This window comes from Onychomys torridus, chromosome 20 (assembly GCF_903995425.1).
Source record: "Onychomys torridus chromosome 20, mOncTor1.1, whole genome shotgun sequence".
NCBI classification, from domain to species: Eukaryota; Metazoa; Chordata; class Mammalia; order Rodentia; family Cricetidae; genus Onychomys; species Onychomys torridus.
In genome coordinates this window covers 26,459,733-26,482,659 of record NC_050462.1, presented here as the reverse complement: position 1 = coordinate 26,482,659, position 22,927 = coordinate 26,459,733, and the positions used below count along the sequence as shown (strand labels likewise).

Here is a 22,927-nt window from a genome sequence, read left to right as displayed (position 1 = left end):
CCCAGAGCCAGGGGCCCCTCAAACAGACCCAGCTACACAACTGTCTCCCAGATGCAGAGGGTTTAGTCCAGTCCCATGCAGGCTGTACAGATGTTGTTCTAAAGTTTGTGAGTTTCTATGAGCTTGATTCAGTTGTCTCTGTAGATTTCCCTATCATGATCTTGATTCCCCTTGCTCCTATAATCCCTCTCACTTCCCTTGATTGGCCTCTCAGAGTTCTGCATCTGCTTTCATTAATTACTAGATGAAGGGTCTACAATAACAGCTATGGCATTCACCATTCTGATTACCAGGCAAGGCCAGTTCAGGCATCCCCTCCACTATTGTTAGTCATCTCATCTGGGGTCATCCTTTGGATTCCTGGGAATTTCCTTAGCACCAAGTTTCTCCCTTACCCTAGAATGTCTCCCTCCTTCAAAATATCTCTTTCATTGCTATCCCACTCTATCCCTCCCCAGCTAGACCATCCTGTTCCCTCATGTTCTTATCTCCCATTCACTCTCCTCTACATCCCTCTCTCATCCCCAGTTTACTCATGGAGATCTTCTATTTCCCCTTCCTACGGTGGTGATCTTCGTGTTTCTCTTATGGCCCTCCTTACTTCTTAGCTTCACTGGAGCTGTGGGGCATAGTCTGATCATCCTTTGCTTTACATCTAGCATTCACTTATGAGTGAGTACATACCGTGTTTGTCTTTCTGAGACTGGGTTGCCTCACTCAGGATGATATTTTCTGGTTCTATCTATTTGCCAACAAATTTCATGATGTCATTTTTTATAGCTGAATAATACTCTATTTTGTATATGTACCACATTTTCTTTATCCACTCTTCCATTGAGGGGCAACTAGGTTGTTTCCAGTTTCCAGCTACTTTGAATCATATGAATACTAAGGCTGCTATGACATAGTTGAACAAGTGTCCTTGTCGTATGATTGAGTATGCCTTGGGTATATGCCCAAGAGTGGTATCATTGGGTCTTGGGGGAGACTGATTCTTGAACTTTTACTAGTTTCCTTCCTATGAAGGCCAAACTACAGCTTTGAGGCCAAGATCAGCTCTAAATATTAAGAAGGATAGTATAACATGAACAATCTGTTTAATAACCCAGTTTTTATTAACTTCACATCATTTGTTTGAATCACTGATTCCCCCCTTTCCCTCTTTCCTTCAGGAACTTCAGCCAGCAAGTCATTTTTACTTTCTCATAGTTACTCTCCTTGAATAATTTTCAGTATTTTGATATTACATCTTCCATCAACACTACCATACTTCCTCCAGTGTCTTTTCATATTAAGGTTTCTCCAGGCCCCTAAACTCTGTCATTCTTTATTGCAGACATGCACCTATATTTCTATGTTTGTCCTGTCTCACAGTCCTTCCCTGTTGGCCTTACTCTGCTTTCATTTCCACCAACATTTTAATTTTTTCTCTGATTTCCATGATTTTTTCCTAATATGTCTTCTTGAACTGGTTTTTATTTCTCCCATTCTGTAATCCCACTATTCTCTTGCCCTGTCTTAATTCTTCAGATAGTTTTGACCCAGAACCTCTATTCCTTTTTCCTGTCTCATTCCCATCTATGCTGTCCCTTCATGGAACCCGTGTTTACTCATTAAGTCTGTGAATACCACATACCTGGAATAAACCCTTTATGTTATAGTATGCATAAAAGCATTCCTAAAATAACCATTCCAGATTTTTATCCTCTTGTCACTGTACCTTTTTCAATGATTTCACTCTCAAAACCTAGCATTCTTGGCTTCAAGACTCAGTCAAACTGACATAATTTGTGCTCACCTCAACCTCCATTCCTCAACTTTTTGTTTTTGTGAATCTTGAAATCCAACAAATCTTGATGGGCATCTGGGTCAGAAAGATGTTCATGAGAAGGAATGAATGTACTGAAGATGTATGTCCCATAAGTTTGGGTATGTTGTATATTCCTTTTCATTGAATTCTAGTAAGTCTTTAATTTCTTCCTTATTTCTTTCTTGACCCAGTGGTGATTCAGTTGAGCATTATTCAGTTTCCATGGGTTTGTAGACTTTCTGCAAATTGTGTTATTGTTGAATTCTAACTTTAAGCCATGGTGGTCAGATAAAATACAGGAGGTTAATCCAATTTTTTTCGTATCTGTTGAAATTTGCTTTGTGACCGAGTATGTGGTCCATTTTAGAGCAAGTTCCATGGGGTGCTGAGAAGAATGTATATTTCTTTGTATTAGGGTGAAATGTTCTGTAGATGTTTATTAAGTCCATTTGAGTCATAAGTTAGTTCCCTTATTTTTCTGTTAAGTTTCTGTCTGGCAGACCTGTCTATTGGTGAGAGTGGGTGCTAAAGTCTCCCCCTATTGGTGTGTGGGGTTTTATGGGCAATTTAAGCTTTATTAATGTTTCTTTTACATATATGGGTGCCCTTTTATTGGGGCATAAATATTCAGAATTGAGACTTCATCTTGATGGACTTTTCCTATGATGAATATGTAATATCCTTCTCAATCTCTTGATTAATTTTAGTTTGAAGTCTATTTTATGAGCTATTAGGATAGTACACCAGCTTGCGTCTTAAGTCCATTTGGTTGGAGAGACTTTTCCCAGCCCTTTGCTCTGAGATAGTGTCTGTCTTTAAAGGTGAGGTATGTTTATTGCATGCAGCAAAAGGATGGATCCTGTTTTTGTATCCTTTCTGTTAGCCTGTGTCTTTTTTATAAGAGAATTGAGTTCATTGATATTAAGAGATATTAATGACCAGTGATTGTTAATTCCCGTTGTTTTGTGGTGGTAGTGTTGTGTGTTTCCCTTCTTTGGGATTTGTTGGGGTGGGATTATGTATTGCCTGTGTTTTTATGGGTGCATCTAACTTCCTTAGGTTGGATTTTTCCTTCTAGTGCTTTCTGTAGGGTTGGATTTGTGGACAGGTATTGTTTAAATCTGGTTTTATCATGGAATATCTTGTTTACTCTGTCTATGGTGATTGAGAGTTTGGCTGGGCATAATACTCTGGGCTGGCATCTGTGGTTGCTTAGTGTCTGCATAACATCTGTCCAGGACCTTCTGGGTTTCAGAGTCTCCATTGAAAAGTCGGGTGTTATTCTGATGGGTCTGCTTTTGTATATTACTTGGCCTTTTTTCTTTTGCAGATCTTAATATTGTCTTCTTTATTCTTTATGTTTAGTGGTTTGAGTCTTATGTGGCAAGGGGACTCTTTTGGGGGTTCAGTCTATTTAGTGTTCTGTAAGCTTCTTATATCTTCATAGGCATTTCCTTCTTTAGGTTGGGAAAGTTTTCTTCTATGATTTTGTTGAATATATTCTCTGTATCTTTGAGCTCACATTCTTCTCCTTCTATCCCTGTTATTATAATATTATAATTATTAGATTTGGTCTTTCCAGGGTGTCCCAGATTTCTTGGATATTTTATGTTATGGCTTTGTTGGCTTTAATGTCTTCTTTGACCAAGGAATCTATTTCCTCTATCGTATCTTTAATGCCAGAGATTCTCTCTTCCATCTCTTGCATTCTGTTGGTTATAGTTGCATCGTAGTTCCTGTTCATCTACTCATATTTTCCATTTCCAGCATTCCCTCAGTTTGTGTCTTCTCTATTGCTTCTCTTTCAGTTTTCAAGTTTTAAACTGTTTCCTTCTTCTGTTCCATAGCTTTTTCTTGGTTTTCTTGACTTTCTTTAAGGGATTTATTGATGTCTTCCAATTTTTTGTTTGTCTTTTCCTTGGTTTCTTTAAAGGGATTTTTTTCATTTCCTCCTTTTAGTCCTCTGTCATCTTCATAAAGTCATTTTTAACATAATTTTCTTCTGCTTCTTCTATGCTGGAATGTTCAGGTCTTATGGTAATAGTTTTGATCCAGAACCTCTATTCCTTTTTCCTGTCTCATACCCCGCTGTGCTGTGCTGTCCCTTCATGGAAACTGGGGTTCCTCATTAAGTCTGTGAAAACCATTTAGCTGGAATAAACCCTTTATGTTATAGTATGCACAAAAACATTCCTAAAATAACCATTCCAGATTTTTATCCTCATATCACTATACCTTTATCAATGATTGTGCTCTCAAAACCCAGCATTCTTTGCTTTAAGATTCGGTCAAGCTGGGCAGCAGTGACACACACCTTTAATCCCAGCACTTGGGAGGAAGAGCCAGGAGGATCTCTGTGATTTCCAGGCCAGCCTGGCCTACAGGACAGGCACCAAAACTATACAGAGAAACCCTGTCTTGGAAAAAAAAAAGTCTCAGTCAAAGTGACATAATTTTTGCTCACCTCAACCTCCATTCCTCACTTTTGTGTGTGTGTGTGTGTAAGTCTAAAAATCCAACAAATCTTGAGCATTATGGTCATAAAGATGAATGTTCATGAGAAGGAATGTGTGTTTATAGCAAATAGGAACAGAATGTTCCTGAACCACAGAGGCGGGATTATTTAATACTCTAGGAACCATTTGATCAATTTGGAGAACAGTAAGACACTGTCAGTAGCAGACTGCATTGTTCAAGATGAGCAGGCAGGGTTTTTGTTTGTTGAGTATTTTTCCTTAGACGATAATGAATTGACTGCTCATCCACACATTCTTTCTTCTGACAGACAGGCCAGGAGAGCAATGACCATGAAAGAAAAACAGGCTTTCTTTCAATGAATCCCTAGCAGGGTCAGACTAGGTCTATTTTTCTCTTTTGTTCTTTCTACTCTAGGGCACTGTTTGCTGTCAGTGATGTTAATTCTCCTTCATCCTCCAGTAACCAAGAATCCTTGAGATAAGAGTCTGTTTGACCCTAAAGGCTACAGTAATACTTCTTTATTAGCCATTTTTTTTGTTCTGTATGTGTCTCTCAGACTAGAGAAAATACATTCTTGAGATAATAGTCATTTCTCCTAAAGGAACTCATGAGAAAGAATTATGTACGTGATCAAATTTGCCATCTTTGTGGGTGTTTGTGAACATCTTTCTGGGTACATCCTAAGAATAAAGAAAAGAAATTAGGAGTTAAAATTAGCAAGGGTAATATCAAGGCAGAAAGGCTTGTCATGTTTGATCATCAGAGGAATGTGACAGGTACATTATAAAGTCACCTCTGTTGCCCTTCTCAGCTGAGTGTCTCTCTGTAGTTCTGAGTGCTGCTTTTGAAGGACCTCAGTGCTGTGAACTGTGTGTGGCTACATTTGAGTACACCCAACTCATTTACTTTACAGTCCTACTATATGGTATTCTTCTAAAAGGCCATTTTTTACTGATTAGAGACCAACAGATTTTTTTTTTTAACATAAATGAAATTATTTAGTTTAACTTTCAAAGAACACTTGGAATTTACTGTCTCTCTTATGTTCAGGTTCAAGACACTGTTTGTGGCTGGGGAAAGGTGTGATGTGGAAACCCTAGAATGGTCCAAAAAGGTCTTCAGAGTCCCTGTTCTAGACCATTGGTGGCAAACAGGTAACTGTTCCCTAACTCTTTCCTAAAAACTGCTGAAATCCTCCAGAGCCCTGAGTGGACTGGGGGAAATTCTTAGTCATGCTAATCATGATCCACAGTTCTGGTTTTAGTAGAAATAAATGCTTTCATGTCATGTTGTTTATAATGTCTTCATTAGTGACAAGGACACGCCCATCCTCTTAGCTATTGATATGTACCACTAAGGACATTTGGACTACCTCGGCTTTGTTTCTTGTGTGCAGTGAATTGCTAAACCTCAGATTGTCCTTCCTCAACTCATCCAAATTCCCGTGGCTTTGGAGTTGTGAGAGCAGAGGCAGCATCTGCCCTGCTTTGACATGCCCTTACCTCTCATCTTTGTTCCCTGTGCTCTCTAATTCAATCTGCACAATGCTCCCATGGTACTTGTTAAAGTGCGGTGCCTGTCATAGGAGACTTTGTGATCCTTGTCTCATAAAAGTCTGCCTTCAGCTGGGCAGTGGTGGTGCACGCCTTTAATTCCAGCACTCGGGCAGCAGATCCAGGCAGATCTCTGTAAGTTTGAGGCCAGCCTGGGCTACCAAGTGAGTTCCAGGAAAGGCATGAAGCTATACAGAGAAACCCTGTCTAGAAAACAAACAAACAAACAAAAAAGTCTGCCTTCTATCTATTGCTTGATTAATAGACACATTAATTTTTCTCCCAGAAAATACTAATATATATGTATCATTCATTTACAAGTTTGGTTATTATATACTTTCCTTACAATAAGTGGTCATTAGGAACAGAATTTTATATTTGGTAGATAAAATATAAGCTTTGGAAAAGGAGAACAAGAAAAATAAAAACCTTATTCTTTCCTTCCCTTTCTTTCTTTTTTTTTTTAATATGGATGGCTTGAATATATGTGAGAGTGAGTCAGTGATCTGGAATCAGATTTTGTCTTCATAGTTTTCATATATTTTTATCCAGTCCTCTAAAAATAGTTGTGAGCCGTGGGGTAGGCTAGTGGCTTCCACATGTTAGTTCTACTCAGTCCAGCAAATAATTAGGCCAAACCATAGATTAAATAATGTGAAGTCAATGTCCCCAATACTTCAATTTTCTTAGTATCTGGGATAGAATTTCAAATTTGCATAAAATTATCAAAGTTTAGTGGTGAAGATTAGTAGGGCTCTTAACAATAAATTAAACATAGATATGACATTTCTAATCACTACCACCCTCACTTGCTCTTGGCTACATATTCCAAGGATTGCTGCATATATTGCCATGCACATTTGTAGATGACATTACAGTTAAATGTTGGTACTCATCCTAGAAGAGCAAGTAGAAAACTAAAGCTAAAGTTCAACATTTGGTAGTTTAGATAGTTTTGATTTTATACATTGTTCTTTTTGGTTGTCTTCTTGGATGTTGCTTTTTGGAAAAACATGTTTTCTATACATTTTTGTAGTATGTAATTTAAAATAACTGGTCAGAACAGAGGACCTGTCCCTATATAGATGCAAACAATGGGATTTCTGTTTTCTGTAGATTTATTTACTAAAGGAAAATTGGCTACCTGTGTGCAAAGTTTTAAGTACTTAAGAACTCAAAAGACAGGATTTCACTTGGAGAGACAATAATACTATAAATATTTTAATATATAGCATGTTTTTATAATTTCAAAATAATTAATTAATTAATTTTTCTATTATCAGCTTGATACAGTATAAATTCTTATCCTAATAGTGAAATGTTTCATTGAGGCTTGCCCAGTGATTGGGTAAAACCAAAACTTATTATAAGCCACAGTCATCCTAGGGTCCCCCCTGCTATATAGCCTCTCTGGTTCTGTGGGTTGCACTCTGATTGTTCTTTGTTTTATATCTAGTATCCACTTATGAGTGAGTACATACCATGTTTGTCCTTCTGGGTTTGAGTTACCTCACTCAGGATGATATTTTCTAGTTCCATCCATTTGCCTGCAAATTTCATGCTGTCATTGTTTTTCTCTGCTGAGTAGTACTTCATTGTGTATATGTACCACATTTTCTTTATCCATTCTTCAGTTGATGGGCATCTAGGTTGTTTCCAGGTTCTGGCTATTACAAATAGTGTTGCTATGAACATAGTTGAGCATGTATCTTTGTGGTATGGTTGAGCATTCCTTTGGTATATGCCCAAGATTGGTATTGTTGGGTCTTGAGGTAGATTGATTCCCAATTTTCTGAGAAACCTCCATACGGATTTCAACAGTGGTTGTACAAGTTTGCATTCCCACCAACAGTGGAGGAGTGTTCCCTTTGATCCACATCCTCTCCAACATTGACTGTCATTAGTATTTTTAATCATAGCCATTCTGACAGGTGTAAGGTAGAATCTCAGAGTCGTTTTGATTTGCATTTCTCTGATGATTAAGGATGTTGAGCATTTCCTTAAATGTCTTTCAGCCATTTGTGATTCTTCTTTTGTGAATTCTCTGTTTAGCTCTTTAGCCCATTTTTTAACTGGATTGTTTAGTATTTTGATGTCTAGTTTCTTGAGTTCTTTATATACTTTGGAGATCAAAAAATGATGACATCTACAAGAAAGAGTGTTTGTAGTATTGAAGTTTTCCCTATTATCCTTTTAAAGTTGTTTTCCTGGACATCACTGGAAGATGGTGTGAACTTTTAAGTAAGTTTTCCTTGCCTGGAAAAAGTATAGTTAATGCTTTCAGAAATATGAAAAAAAGTCACCAAAGCCTATAAAACATACATATTTCTGAAAGTACTAACCACACATATCTATGTAATATCACTTTATTTTACAATATGTTGGCTTTTTTGTGCAAGCTATAGGCACGGTCATATTTAGGAATGCAGGCTTTTAAGGAAGATCACTTGAAGTTGGGAAAATTCTTCATTTTTTTAAGGCAAGAATTAGAAACAAGAATGAAGAAATTATTTTTCCAGAATAGAGTTGACTGCTAGATGATGCAGGTATCAACTGATAGATGGATACATGTAAGTGCCAGTGCCTTCTCAACTAAGCCAAGGTCTCCTGATATGGCTGTTGAGAAATTAAAGGAGGCTTGGTTTGGACTCTCCACAGCAAGCCTGCGGCTGTGACAGTTTTATTGAGAGCAATCAGACGTTTTATACGCTTTATAAGAAACAGAATAAGTGATGGTTTTCAGGATCAATATGGTAGTAGTTGCTAGGATACGATGATGGGTGTGCAAGCTATATAGGGTACACAAGATTAATGTCTAAGACCAATAGTCCCAGTAAGCTCCCATGCTTCCTTGACTTCTAAGGAAACATACAGAGAAACACAAAATGGCCTGAATGCTTCACTGCCTGAGGGAATGCCTCAGTTTCCCAGGAGCTGAAAGACAAATAGTACCCCAGGATGGAGCCATGGACTCTAACCTGAAAAACCTAAGATGCATGTCTCTCAAGTAGGCTAGACCAGGCCAACTCCACGGTTCCCTGTAGGTACATAAATAGGATCTTTATTAGCATAGAAAATTACTCTTTTACCCTCAGAATTGTATGTTGCATTAAAATATAAAGCAACATTAAATTTTATCTTTGTCAGCTCTCATTCTTTTTAAAAATATTCATTTTATTTTCAGTCATGTATTTATGTATTTGGAGGGTATTGGGCACATGTGTGCATGTACTAAACAGTTACAAGGAGTTATTAGTTACACTGCATGGGTGCTGGGGACCCAACCCTTATCCTCTAAAATAGAAGCAAGCAAAAGCCCTCTCTGCAGCACCTACAGTTCTCTTTTTTAAGGTGGTTGTGGTGATATTGTGTCTGCCAATATATTGTGGACCCTAATAAACTCTTCTGGGGTCAGAGGACAGAACATCCACTAGATAGACACAGAAGTCAGAAAATGGTGGCACATACAACATAATCCTAGCACTCCCAAGGCAGAGATCCATCCTGATCTCTGTGAGTTCAAAGCCACACTGGAAACAGCCAGACATAGTGACACATGCCTTTAATCCCAGGAAATGATGGCAGGAAGCAGACAGGTATATAAGGCATGAGGACTAGGAGCTAGAGGATTTTTTTTTTTCCGGAGCTGAGGACTGAACCCAGGGCCTTGTGCTTGTTAGGCAAGTGCTCTACCACTAAGCTAAATCCCCAAACCCAGAACTAGAGGATTTTTAAGCTTTTAGCTTTTAGCAGCAGTTCAGCTGAGATCCATTCGGATGAGGACTCAGAGGCTTTCAGTCTGAGGAAACAAGATCAGCTGAGGAATTGGCAAGGTGAGGTTGGATGTGGCTTGTTCTGTTTCTCTGATCTTTCAGTGTTCACCCCAATACCTGGGTCCAGGTTTGTTTTTATTAATAAGACCTTTTAAGATTCATGCTATAGGTAGTATTAAAGAAATATTAAATCCACAGGAGAAAAAGACAAATGAATGGGTGATTATTAATTCACTGAGTTAGAAAAAGGCCTTGATATTTTTAGCACATTGATAAATAGCCTTATGTTTCACTCATCAAATAGAGGTTTGCTTCCCTTTCTGAGAAATATGCTAGGAAACACCAGATAATACTTCTAAGAAGGGTAAACTTTGACCAAAAAGTGACTTTCTTGGTTGTAAATCTCAAGTGTTCTAGAGGGCTTCTCTTAAGATGTACTTAGAAATTGATATTTTATACACTTATAAGCCTTAATGAGCCTTCTATATAAATATGTGTGTGAAAGAATCATAACTTTGCTCTTTGATTGCATTAAAATATGTGTGTAAATAAGTGGTTAGGAATTGTGGTGTGTGATTTGCAATTAGTAAGGATATATTAAGTTACTTAAAAATCATTGGGTCCTGTGATTTCAGCTATAGTCAAACTGTTTATATAACCATCTTTTTTTTAAAAAATGACTTTCTGTTTTTTATGTATGAATGTATGCAATGTGTGTGTATGTGTGTGTGTTTATGTGTGTGTGTGTGTGTGTGTGTGTGTGTGTGCCTGCGCACATGCGTGCGTGCACACATGCTTGTGCACATATTCATGCCTGCGGTGGCTAGAAGAGGGTTCTGATCCTTTGGAATTGGAGTTATAGGTGATTGAAAGCCAGCTAACTTGGGTGCTGGAAAAGAACTCAGGTTCTCCAGAAGAGCAGTGAGCACTCCTAACAAATGAGTCATGTCCTAGCCCTGCTATATTATTTCTTTATGTCTAATGTATGTTAGCACCAACAAACCCTAGTTATGAATATTCCCCCTTTTGACCTAGTAGTGGCAGTATTATTTGATGTTTGATTGATTAAATATCTACAATTTCAAATTGAAAGGTAATCTCTGGAGTATCTGAAAATAGACACGGTCCCTCCTTCTCTCACAGGAGTACTTCAGGGGAGATGTTTTGCTGCTCACAACCACTGAAGCATTAAGTTCTTGCTTTTAATTATAATAATGTGAACATTTAATGCTATCATGAAGAAATCAGTTTTGCTAAGGCTAGAAAGGTTGCACACATTAGTCTCAATAAAAACTGAATTACCATTCACTTAAATGTTTTATCCTCATTGTAACTTATCTGTAAGATGATTGAAAACAGCTGGATTGTTGAATTTTTCATTTTCAATGTAGAAATATGGAGACAGGTGTATAATCACAATTTTGAAAGAATAGATAAAATATAGCATCTCGTGTACAATGAAGCAATCTGAAGTTCATTATCCTCAATTATACCGTCTCCAGATGAAATATTGTATTGTTATAGGTAGTTTTTAGTACAAAAAGGATCTTTCCCAGAAATCAGACAGGAGACATAGTTTCACAGTAAAGGACTGTCCATGTGGTAAATGGTGTTCTTTTTAGAATTGCTTTTTCCAATTCAAGATGAGTTAAGGAAGTTCTTAAGACTAAATGGCTTAAAAAATTTCCCTTATACTTCAGACTAACTCTTCAAACCAAAGTAGACCCTGTCTATTTGTAAGGTTCACTTTCCTCTCTCCCTTCCTTCTATCTTTATTTCCCACTTGTTATAAGACATAATATTGCTTTAGAAATGATCACAACAAAACATTTCAGGCTCTTATTTTTGAGGATTTTTTAATAAAAATTGTTTCTTTTGTTATCACATTAAAAACAATGGCCACTGGGCTGGAGAGATGGCTCAGTGGTTGAGAGGACTTGCTGAGTTTGCAAGAATGCATGTTCAATTCTTAGTACCAGTGTGGTGGCTCACACTTTGTAACTCAGGTTCTAGGGGATCTGATGCAAAACATTCATACATACAAACCAAACTAAGCAAATCTTTAAATAAGGAACCGATAACCTCAAATTTGTAACATTCAAGTTCTATAATAACTTTGAAAAGGGCACCTTAGTAAATGGCTTCACTCAAGGATTTTGGGTCTTTCTAGTTGCTTGGATCGCACTTGTCCTGTTCCCATCTGGAGATACAGTGTTTAATAGAAAAATGCTTTAATTGTTTTGATGTCTAGGGAATTACAAAGTAACTGAAATGTGTTAATCACCATCTCCTGAGCTTTCCTAGATTATTTTTATTATTTGCTTATTTTGTTTTCATGTCAGTGAAAGAATAAAATTGTTCCTAGCATTTGAAAACTCTCAAAAAATAATTTCAGTGAGAAAATGATAGTCACCTAATAAACACTGGTGGTAATTGAAATTATTGATTTCACTCTATGTGCCTCTAGCCATCTTTGTTGGGTTCTTATATCTTGAGTAATTAGAGTATTTCTCACCCTATTTTATTGAAATGCTAAGGCTTAAATTGCAGTTGAAATTCTAAAGTAACTACAGTCTTTATACAACCTAAATATTCTTCCTTTGAGAAAGAATTTGATCACTCTGGATTTTATTAAACTAGAGGCTAAAATGCTCCAGCAAACTTCAGACATGACAGCACATAAATTTAGACCATTTCTCTAAATGATGCCCATACACTGCTAGCATATTTTTTAAAGGATATAAAAAGTAATTAAAATGACAAATGTATTTTTGCTCAGTTCAGTACTGTGGTGGTTTGCATGAAAAATGTCATCAAAGGCTCATATGTTTGAATACCTGGTCTCCAGTTGGTAGAAATGTTTGGGAATGATTAGGATGTTTGGCCTTATTGGAGGAGAGGTATCACTGTGACTTTGAGGTTTCAGAAGACTTGAGCAAATTCCAGTGTGTCCGCTGTGCCTCCTAATCATGGCTTTGAAATGTGAGCTCTCAGAAATTCATGGCACCATGCCTTCACTCTGCCATCATGGTCTCGAACCCTCAGAAACCATACTCATAATCTAATGCTTTCTCTTATGTTTCAGTGCTCCTGGTGTTTGCCACAGCAGGACACAGTAACTAAGACAAGTAGAGTATACTTCCTGAGAATAGACCAAGACAACAAGGATTCTAACCACTACAGTTTGGTAGGCTTTCCAAATCATGCCATTAGCCTTAAGAAAATGAACAGAAGATTCATTAGACCACGTGATTTTTTTCTTTTATTAAATTTTAAGAAATCAATGCATTTTTACTTATAAGAAGCAAACCAACACAAGAGAATAATTCACTGCAGTTTATTAACAAATATGCTAAGCAAAGATCTCTGTGGGAAATGTTACCGACAAACTTGTACTCTTATTTCTCTTACGTACATTGAATTACTTAGCTACTATTTAAGGATTTGATCCATAATGCATCAACATATGAGCCACTTTTTTTTTTCCAAATTCTTCTTCTTCTTTACCCTTGTATTGTCAGGTACTGTGTCTGTACCTGTATAGGTTGGCCTACTTATTGACAATGGGTATCAGCCTGCTAGTCTGTCCTTTTAAATTTAGTCTATTAGAGATAATCTTCTTCCTTCCTGGAATTCAGCTTCTCAAGCTTCTCAGCTCTTCCTATTCCCTGTTTCCCTCCACTCTACCACTTTGCTACATGAATGGCTTTCTTGCAGTTTAAACATACTTGTGTGTGTATGTAGGCTGTACCCCTGAGAAGTCTTTTAACTTTTACTGCACAATACCTTCTCAGAGTTAAAGCATAAGAGGCTCCATTGAGCAGACCCAGCAATGAGCAAAGTGTCTTTTTGGTGACTTTACCTTAAAGACATTGTTTACAAACCTATTTTCTGGATATTGAATATCAATTGCAACTGGTATGGTATCCATCGGTAATTGCATAAAATATAACTATAGATAATGAGGGCTGCTTTCTAAATTTGTCTAATTAACACTTTGCTACTTTTGGTGTCTGGGTTTTACCCTAGTCTTACTATTATATCAAATTTATGCTAAGGTGAACATTTCTTCAGAGTATATGCTGGTAAATACAGGAACAGTATATGAACAGGCAAGTGCACAATGTGTAACTGAAAGACTGGACTGGACTGGAACAATAGTGCCATTGTCCATGGAATGTATTGTTAAAAAAAATTCTCTGTTGTATTTTCAAATATTCGAATGGGAAAATATGATTGAATTTCTAATGGCTGATACAACTTTGTCTTTCACCATTTCATGTTCAAAATAGTTTCATCTCAGTTCTCCTTCAAAGAAAAGTTCTTTTAATATTATAGCATGATATGTTGTGGTTGGGGAAAAGCAGTTATACAGATGACCTGTCACCTCAGTAATGTGCAGCTAGAGAGGATGACAGTATCCATCTGGTAAGAGACAGACAAAATCTTGATGTCATCACTGTTGCCTGGTAACTGGATTTTTCTCTCATTTAGAGCAATCTTCATTAGTTCAGGGTAGGTGATTTTTACTGATAATTTGAAACACAGGAGCTTAGATATAAGTTTTGTGAATTTTGTTTGTGGGAAGAATAATCTTTAGTGAAATGTAAGACATGCTTGATAAGACTCTTGTTTTGAAACCGAGTAACTAGTTACAAATTGTCAATCCACCTGAAAATTAATGAATTCTCAAACAAGCAATAGTTACTGAATTATACATTTTTATCTTTATACTATTTTAGTGTAAAAAGGAAATCATGTTTTTAAAAGCATATTTACAGGAATTACTTTTGAGAGGTATAACTGTTTCTTAAAATCACTGTTTGTGTCATTACTATATCAGTGATAATGTATTGGAAAGAGACCGAGCATTAGGAAATTGATGGACACTGTTGCTGACTTGGTCTTTGAAATGTTATGTACTCTAATTCTCCTGCCTTTGGCAAGATCCATCATAACCTAGCCTACAAAGATTTATATTGTGTCAGGCTTATAAAGATCCTCACAAGAACAAAGGTTTCTAAATCTTTCCTTGAGAAATCTTGATCTGGAAATTTGTTTTCTCCCATGTCACACAACCCTTTGTTTGAGCCCAGGGGCCCAAGAGAATCACCCCAGGTACTCTTTACTGTCAATTTTTGTTTAGAGAATGGCAGATGACAATGCTCCAGGGAAAGGCAAGGTGAGGAATAGAAGGTGATGTTGAATCCTAATAGGACAATGTTTAAATCCCAGTTCCAACCACTAACTCTATAGCAATAGGCAAGTCCTTGGTATTCTGCTCAGCTGTTTCCCACTGGGATTCCTAGAAAGCTTTTAATGAAATAAAATGTGTACAGAAACCATAACAATTCCCAGCTTATTATCAAAATACAGTAAATAGTAGTTCCATTTTCTTTTCTTACTATGAATAACCTTTCATAGCTGTAAGGATCACCTTTACCTTTCTTCCTTGTAGGTACCCCAGATTCAAAAAACAGAGAATGTAAGAGCTCTGTCAGTCCACACACAATATGTTTTGTTCATATTTCCTGTCTTTTTCTGAATAATCTTACATGAAAGAAAAGGCCGAGTTCATGATGGGAAAATATACAGAAATGACCAGCCAAACTAGTGGAAACGCATGAACTGTGGACCAAGAGCTGAGGAGCCCCCATTGTACTGGACTAGGTCCTCTGGATAGGCAAGACAGTTGTTTAGCTTGAACTGTTTAGGGGAGCCCCAGGCAGTGGGATCGGGACCTGTCCCTGGTGCATGAGCCAGCTTTTTGGAGCCTAATGCCTACGATGGGTCTTTGCACAGCCTTGATGCAGGGAGGAGGGGGTTGGACCTGCCTCAACTGAATGAACCAGGCTCTGCTGACTCCCTATGGGAGATCTTGCCTTGGAGGAGGTGGGAATGGGGAGTGGATTGGGAGGGAAGTCGGGGTGGGGGCAGGAGGAGGGGAGGAGAGGGGAATATGTGGCTGGTATGTAAAATGAATAGAAAATCTCTTAATAATAAAAAAAAGAGGAAAAAGAAAAAAGAAAAAGAAAAGGCTTTAATGCCCTGTCCTGAAAATACTTCAAAATCATGAAAATTTAGAATGTTATAAGGGCATCTAAACATACAGAATTTAATTCTGTAAAGTCATTATGATTTGAACCAGAGCTCTCATTATTTTCTGTAGTCTGGGATGCTTTTTTCCTGTGCTTTACCTCATGCCTTCAACATTTCTTATCTAATTGAGTTGCTGATTACATGTGGGATTCTTCACTGAACCAACTGCAGTGTACCGAGAAGACCAGTCTCACACCTCCAATGAGTGCTCTGCATCCCATATGATTGCTTTGATTTAAGTATTTTAAACCATGATTCTACAGTCTCTTGAACACAGAGATTAAATTGATTTTCTTTCACCAGTGTCCAACTCACTGTTTCTGCTTTCTACTTGCTACCATCATTCAAGTTATTTATAGCTCACTGTAAAGACTCAGAAGTGAAGAGAACGATTTCTTTACAAATTGCCTCTTTGCCCACCATGATGCTATGATTAATACAACTCAGCAGGAGCCAGCCTGTTGAACTGATTTATTCCCAGAACTTCAGCTTTGAACATGCGCTGCCAAGTTCTCAATCCACATTGCCTAATACAGTGTCTCCAGAGCCATGGTAAGGACGGAATAGTAGTTTTCCTGATGGAGTGGGGACTCTGAGACACACAACTGGACTTGTCATCCTGCCACCGTGCCCATTCTCTTGACTGTCACTCACATTTAATACTGATGGCCGATTTTATGAAATAAACCGTTGGAGTTTAACAGACATCTCCTCTTGCTCTTCTTCATGTCAGCAATTACCATGGCCCTAAGATTCTGAATGTGACTTAAGTTGGTCTCATCTTCCATGTCTACTCACCTTTGCCATATTACTATCATATGTCTAATTTATTGCTGAGTATTGGGATTTTTAATTTATTGCCTTAGTTGGCCAGTGAGGGAATGGTTTTATAAAGTGATTTAGCAATGATTGCCTCCACTGATCTCTGAGGAGCCTACTGTCTGTGGACACATGTCCAGATGTCTAAACTTTGCATGAACAGTCCTTTATAATTTTCCTCTCTCACTTTTCCTTTCATAGTCTCCTTTTATATACCACTTCTCCCTGGACTTTTGCTCTGCTGAAATTTCTGATGGGCTCATCTCAAAACCTCTTACATGGTACTGTTTGTGTTTGGTATGCAACTGCACCATAACATTCCTTTATTCAGAGAAAAAAAAAAGAATTAATTTGATGAGGACAATATATCCAGCAAATGTGCATTGAATGATAGACCTTTGACCATCATCATTATCTGAAATGAAAATTATGTAATGGAAGTACATAGAGTCTTTCTCTGTTTGACATCTTCAATGTCTCTTTCTCTCACTTTTATTTTGGGATTATAGCCTGTGACTTCCTATTTATTTTTCAAGAGCTCTGATCTTAATGGGAGCTAAAGCCTAAAAGGTCAGAAGTGTGCACTGGCCAGTCTGAAAATCTTTCTTTGGGACAATATGAAAAGGACTGGGCTGTTTAGTCCCGATGAGACAAATGACATGAAAGAAAGGTCCAAAGGAAAAAAAATACCTGGTTCTGGTCAAAAATAGAAAATATCTACATCTAACTCATACTTTTTTTCCCCAGAAGATTATAAAACAGGTACTCTGAATAGATATTGTGGCTATTAGTGTAGTATTTTAATGGAACTCCTGACTATGAGAATGAGCAGGTTTCTGACTCCTTTGCCTGTTTTGGGGACCCTTTTCTTCCTCTTGGGTTGCCATGTACAACTTCAATACAAAAGTTTTTGCTTCATCTAACTATATTTTATTTTTCCAAAAAAGCCTTTGTAGTATTTTCAATGACGTGTTCCACTTTTATGTGAAGTTGCATAAAAGCTGCCTCCCAAATTAATGATGTAATAAAAAGGACCATATCTCATGGTTATATGGATCTGGTATTCCATATGCTATTGAAAATACATCTTAGGTAATTCTCATACTATATGGTTCATTCTAGAGAGCCTGATAAGGCTTTCTAGCATACCTGAGGATAACTGGAAGGCTGCACCCATCAAGGAATATGATTGTATGTTCATCACATTTTTAGCTTGGTGGATTCAGGTTACTGGCCTATGCATCATACATAGTGGCTTAGGGACACAGTTCTCAGGAACTAATATAAAATCCCTCCATTCTTGGTCAAAGTATCCCAAATGACTCCAACTCAATATAAGATGGTCACTGCTTGGAAGGAGGAGTGTGGAAGAACCTGAGTCAATTTTCTCACTGTTGGTGGGTACCTTTCAAACTGTTGGTGTAGTGCTCTGGACTCTTGATCATTCACTATTTAAAAACCAGCCAAAATAAGTTTTCTTAGTATTTTGATATATGTCTTGCCAAGATTTATGCAAATGTAAAATATCCATATTTCTCAGTGTAAAAATTTATGTAAAAATACATGACATGTACATTTCACTTAGTAACTTTCTTGTAAATCTTGTTTTTGAAAATCATTCTCTTTTAGTAAACATTCATCTCTGGCCTTTGAATGGTTTTGTGTTATTTTTTTTTAATATGACATGATTCCTACTGAAAGAAATCTTCTATACTGGGACATAGACAGACAATATTGTTGAAAACATTCTTGTTATTAAGTATCTATGAACTGAAAATATTTCTTTGCATATGTCCCTGGAATAATTGCCAAACTGCTTTTCAGTCATGCAACAATTTGCTTTTAAATTTAGTGTGTGTGTGTGTGTGTGTGTGTGTGTGTGTGTGTGTGTGTGTGTAAGTTTAGTTGTTGGGCTGCATATGTGCTTTTCTATTCACAGAGCTATATTGCTTATCCCAGAAATGCAGCAATTTATACGCACACTCACATATACATAAAGCTTATTATCTTGAGTTTGTGTGCACCATCTACCCTTGTGACCCATGTCTTGTCTCCCACCAAAGGACACTGGTTCTTTTGTAAGTCTTATGCATTCTCCTGTAATTGGCCCTGGATTTTGAAGAAGCCACAGAACTCTATCAGCCAGATACTCTAATATACTTTCCATCTGCTTCTACATTCCTTCTCTCTCCTCCACCTGGAAATAAATAATAAATACTATCATAGAACATGGAAACATGAACATTATGCAAATATTTAAATAGACTATCTGTTCAGTGTTTGTTCAGATTCCAGCATTTGGTTACAAGGTCCCTCAGATTAAAGTTCAAGTTCTTATGAAGATATTGAAGGAGACTTATTTAATTTTCCTGCTCATGATCTCTCTGACTTTGCTTCCTATGAATCCTTCCTTCATTCATTCTGCTCAGTTTCATCGCTTGGCCAATTGTTCTCCAACACTCCAGGGATAAACTTACCCCAGGACTCTTGAGGTCTCTGCCTACTATATTTGACCTTTGTGTGTCTCATGCCCTCACTCCTTTCAGGTGTCTGTTCAAGTGTCATCTTCTCAGAAAGGTCATTCTTATACTCAAGTCTGTGTAAAGGTAAACACCTTCAATGACACTCCACGCACTGTTCCTTTCTTCCCTGGACATTTGTCCTTTAATGTGCCATATATTGTATTTTTGTGTTATTGTCCATTGTCTGTCTCTTTGATGGAAGATTCATGTGATTTTGTTATTGTATATCTCGTTCTATGAGATATCCTTATCATATAGCAACAAACATGAACTCTAGGTAATTTGTACTACCACAATTCCCGGTTGTAAATATGAGAAACGGGGTTCACTGGGGTCACAAAGAATTTTCTTTCTGTAGTGAAGCCAGCCATCCGAGCAATTTCTCTTTACTTGCCTGCCCTGTGGATTCTTCCTGAGACTCTCAGATGTTAACAACTTCGCCTATCACCTTTGTCTTACCTTCTGAAATGACTATGTGAAATAGGACAGGCTGTTTAAAATTTCAGTGACATGTATTTTGACTGTGTCTCAGCATTTGCAATGTGTAAAAGCACCATTTCTTTTGCAATCTCATAATAGGACTAAATAGAATTAAATAAGGAACACTTGGCTCTGCATACAACAGAATTCATATTTAAATTTTACGCCTATTATATCTCATTTTTGTTTTCTCTTATGAATTCTAAGTATTAAGGGAAAAATGATTTGGATTAAAAAGTCACAACGCAACGAAATAGTGTGAGGCAGTTAAGTGACATCCCTTGACTAGCGTCTAATGCAGTAGGAGGGGAAGACGCCAGTGGATAGTCCTCACATTCTTCAGTCTCTAGTCTTTTGCCATCTGCGTCCTGATTGTGTCTTATCACAGAAATGAATGTAATAATGTGCCGAGCATTTTATTTCTAAGGCTCCATATCTTTGTAAAGATTTCTCCAAAGATTGTTTCCAATGCTCTTGCTCAAAAATAACCTTCTGGTTTATTTAATATAGCTATTTCCTAATCAGAATGTGACATCTGGATTTGCTGGTTCCCTAGATAACAGCCAGTCAGTTAATTATAGCTTCCGTAGCATGCAGCAGAGGCTTTCAGAAGATCTTCAAAGGAGAGCTTAGGGATCACATTTAAGGATTGGATCCTAGAGGGCAGGAGGTGGGGCTTTTTCTAGCTAGAAATCTGCTTTGCATTGGGCCAGCTTGATCAACGGTTTGCTTATCAGGACTATGTGGATGGACAGGTGGACACTGGTGGATAGGGTGGTATGGCAGGATAAGTTGTTGCATCTCAAGATAGTCACAGTTACAAAGAAAGAAAACTATGAGAGGATAGTATCTATTTTCATTCCCCCCACTCCCCGCTCCTGTCTAAGACTCATTACCCTGACAGTCCTAATCACTGCCTTTTGCGGGATCATATCTTATGCCGATCATTAGCAGCAGTTCTTTTTCTGGTCCTCTAAATGAATATAAAATTTAGCTAAATAGGATATTACTAATGTTCAAAGCATAAACTTTATTTCATTTAAGAATCTAAATGAACTATCTTTTTCAGCATCCTTACATTTCTGAGTAAAATTAGTTATATAGAACATGTGCTTTCAGTAGTTTTTAATAATAATAATAATAATAATAATAATAATAATAATAATCCAAGACAACTGAAGGTTGACAGATTATAAATAGAAAATAACATAAGCATTTCAGGAAATGTGTGTGTCACCTTCTTATGCAGGGCAGTGTGATGAAGTTTTTTTTTTTTTCCCCAAATACTTTCCTGCATTTCCATTTAAGGAAGTTTTGTTCTTCCATCTCAACTTCTTTAAACACTCCCTCTCCATACTGAGAAAAACAGAGTACTGACATCACTTACAAGATTCCATAGTGAGCAAGGCTTCCTGATACATGCTTTGAATGGAAAGGATTTGGTAGGCAAAGGCAGGAGAACTTCTGTGAGTTCTAGGACGTCCTGGCCCACATTGACATAGAGAGTTCCAGGCCAGCTAGGTATACATAGTGAAGCCATCTCAAAACAAACAAACTCAACAAAAAAACATCCTGTATTGTTTCAGGAGGTCCCATTTATTAATTGTCTATCTCAGTGTCTGTGCTACTGGTGTTCTATTCAGGAAGTAATCTCTTGTGCCAGTGTATTCAAGACTACTTCCCACTTTCTCTTCTATCAGGTTCAGTGTAACTGGATTTATGTTAAGGTCTTTGATCCACTTGGACTTGAGTTTTGTGAAGCTTGATAGATATGGATCTATTTTCATTCTTCTACATGTTGACATCAAGTTATGCCAGCACCATTTGTTGAAGATGCTTTCTTTTTTCTATTGTATAGTTTTGGCTTCTTTGTCAAAAATTCAGGTGTTCATAAGTGTGTGGATTTATGTCAGGGTCTTTGATTTGATTCCATTGATCCATGTGTCTGTTTTTATGCTGATACCAAGCTGTTTTTATTACTATAGCTCTATAGTAGAGCTTGAAGTCAGGGATGGTGATACTTGTGGAAGTTTCTTTATTGTACAGGATTGTTTTAGCTGTCCTGGGACTTTTGTATTTCTGTATGAAGTTGAGTATTGTTCTTTCAAGATCTGTGAAGAATTGTGTTAGATTTTGATGGGGATTGTATTGAATATGTAGATTGCATTTAGTAAGACTGCCATTTTTACTATATTGAACTTACCTATCCATCAACATTAGAGATCTTTTCATTTTCTGATATCTTCTTAAATTTCTTTCTTCAGAGACTTAAAGTTCTTGTCATATAGGTGTTTCACTTGCTTGGTAAGGGTTACCCCAAGATTACTTGTGGCTATTGTAAAGGGTGTTGTTTTTCTGATTTCTTTCTCAGCCTATTTATCATTTATATATAGGAGGGCTACTGATTTTTTTGAGGTAATTTTGTATCCTGCTACATTAATGAAGGTGTTTATCAGCTGTAGGAGAAGCTTCTGTAAGGCAAAGGACACTGTTAATAAGACAAAATGGCAGCCAACAGAATAGAAAAAGATCTTCACCAACCCCACATCTGGCAGAGGACTAATCTTCAATATATATATATAACTCAAGAACTAGACATCAAAATACCAAATAATCCAATTAAAAATGGGGTGCAGATATAAATAGAAATTCTCATCAGAAGAATCTCAAATGGCCAGCAGACACTTAAAGAATTGCCCCAACATCCTTAGTCATCAAAGAAATGCAAACCAAAATGATTCTGAGATACCGGCTTACACCTGTCAGAATAGCTAAGATTAAAAAAAAAAAAAAAAAATGATGACAGCTTATGCTGGAGAAGATGTGGTGTAAGGGGAACACTCACAGTTTCTCAGAAAAATGGGAGTCAATCTACTGGCCAGGCCCTCTGGATAAGTGAGACAGTTGATTAGCTTGAACTGTTTGGGAGGTCCCCAGGCAGTGGAGCTAGGACCTGCCCTTGGTGCATGGGCTGGCTTTTTGAAGCCTGGGTCCTATGATGGGACACTTTGCTCAGCCTTGGTGTAGGGGGGAGGGGACTGGGACATGCCTTGGCTGAGTATACAAGGCTGGCTGACTCCCCAGGGGAGACCTTGCCTTGGAGGAGGTGGGAATGGAAGGTGGGTTGGGAAGGAGATTGGGGGGTGGGAGAAGGGAGTACGGGTGAATCTGTGGCTGATATGTGGAATTAAGTTAATTATAAAATAAAAATATTTTTTAAAAAAAGACCCAGCTACACCACATCCAAAGGATGTGCAATCATACCACAAGGACACTTGTTTAACTATGTTTATAGTGGCATTATTCATAATAGCCTCAACCTGGAAACAACTTAGATGCCCCTCAACCAAAGAAAGGATAAAAAAAAAAATGGTACATTTACACAATAAAGAA

At 37.4% G+C, this 22,927-nt stretch overlaps 1 protein-coding gene across 2 annotated transcripts in view; it reads left to right on the top strand.

The window, feature by feature from the left end:
- Acss3 (acyl-CoA synthetase short chain family member 3) overlaps positions 1 to 22,927 on the top strand; it is a 172,797-nt gene that overhangs the window by 117,369 nt on the left and 32,501 nt on the right. For both annotated transcript variants that reach the window (XM_036169452.1, XM_036169451.1), the window contains one exon: positions 5,339 to 5,442. In XM_036169452.1, the coding sequence (XP_036025345.1) occupies positions 5,339 to 5,442 (104 nt within the window). The remainder of the gene's footprint in view (positions 1 to 5,338; positions 5,443 to 22,927) is intronic.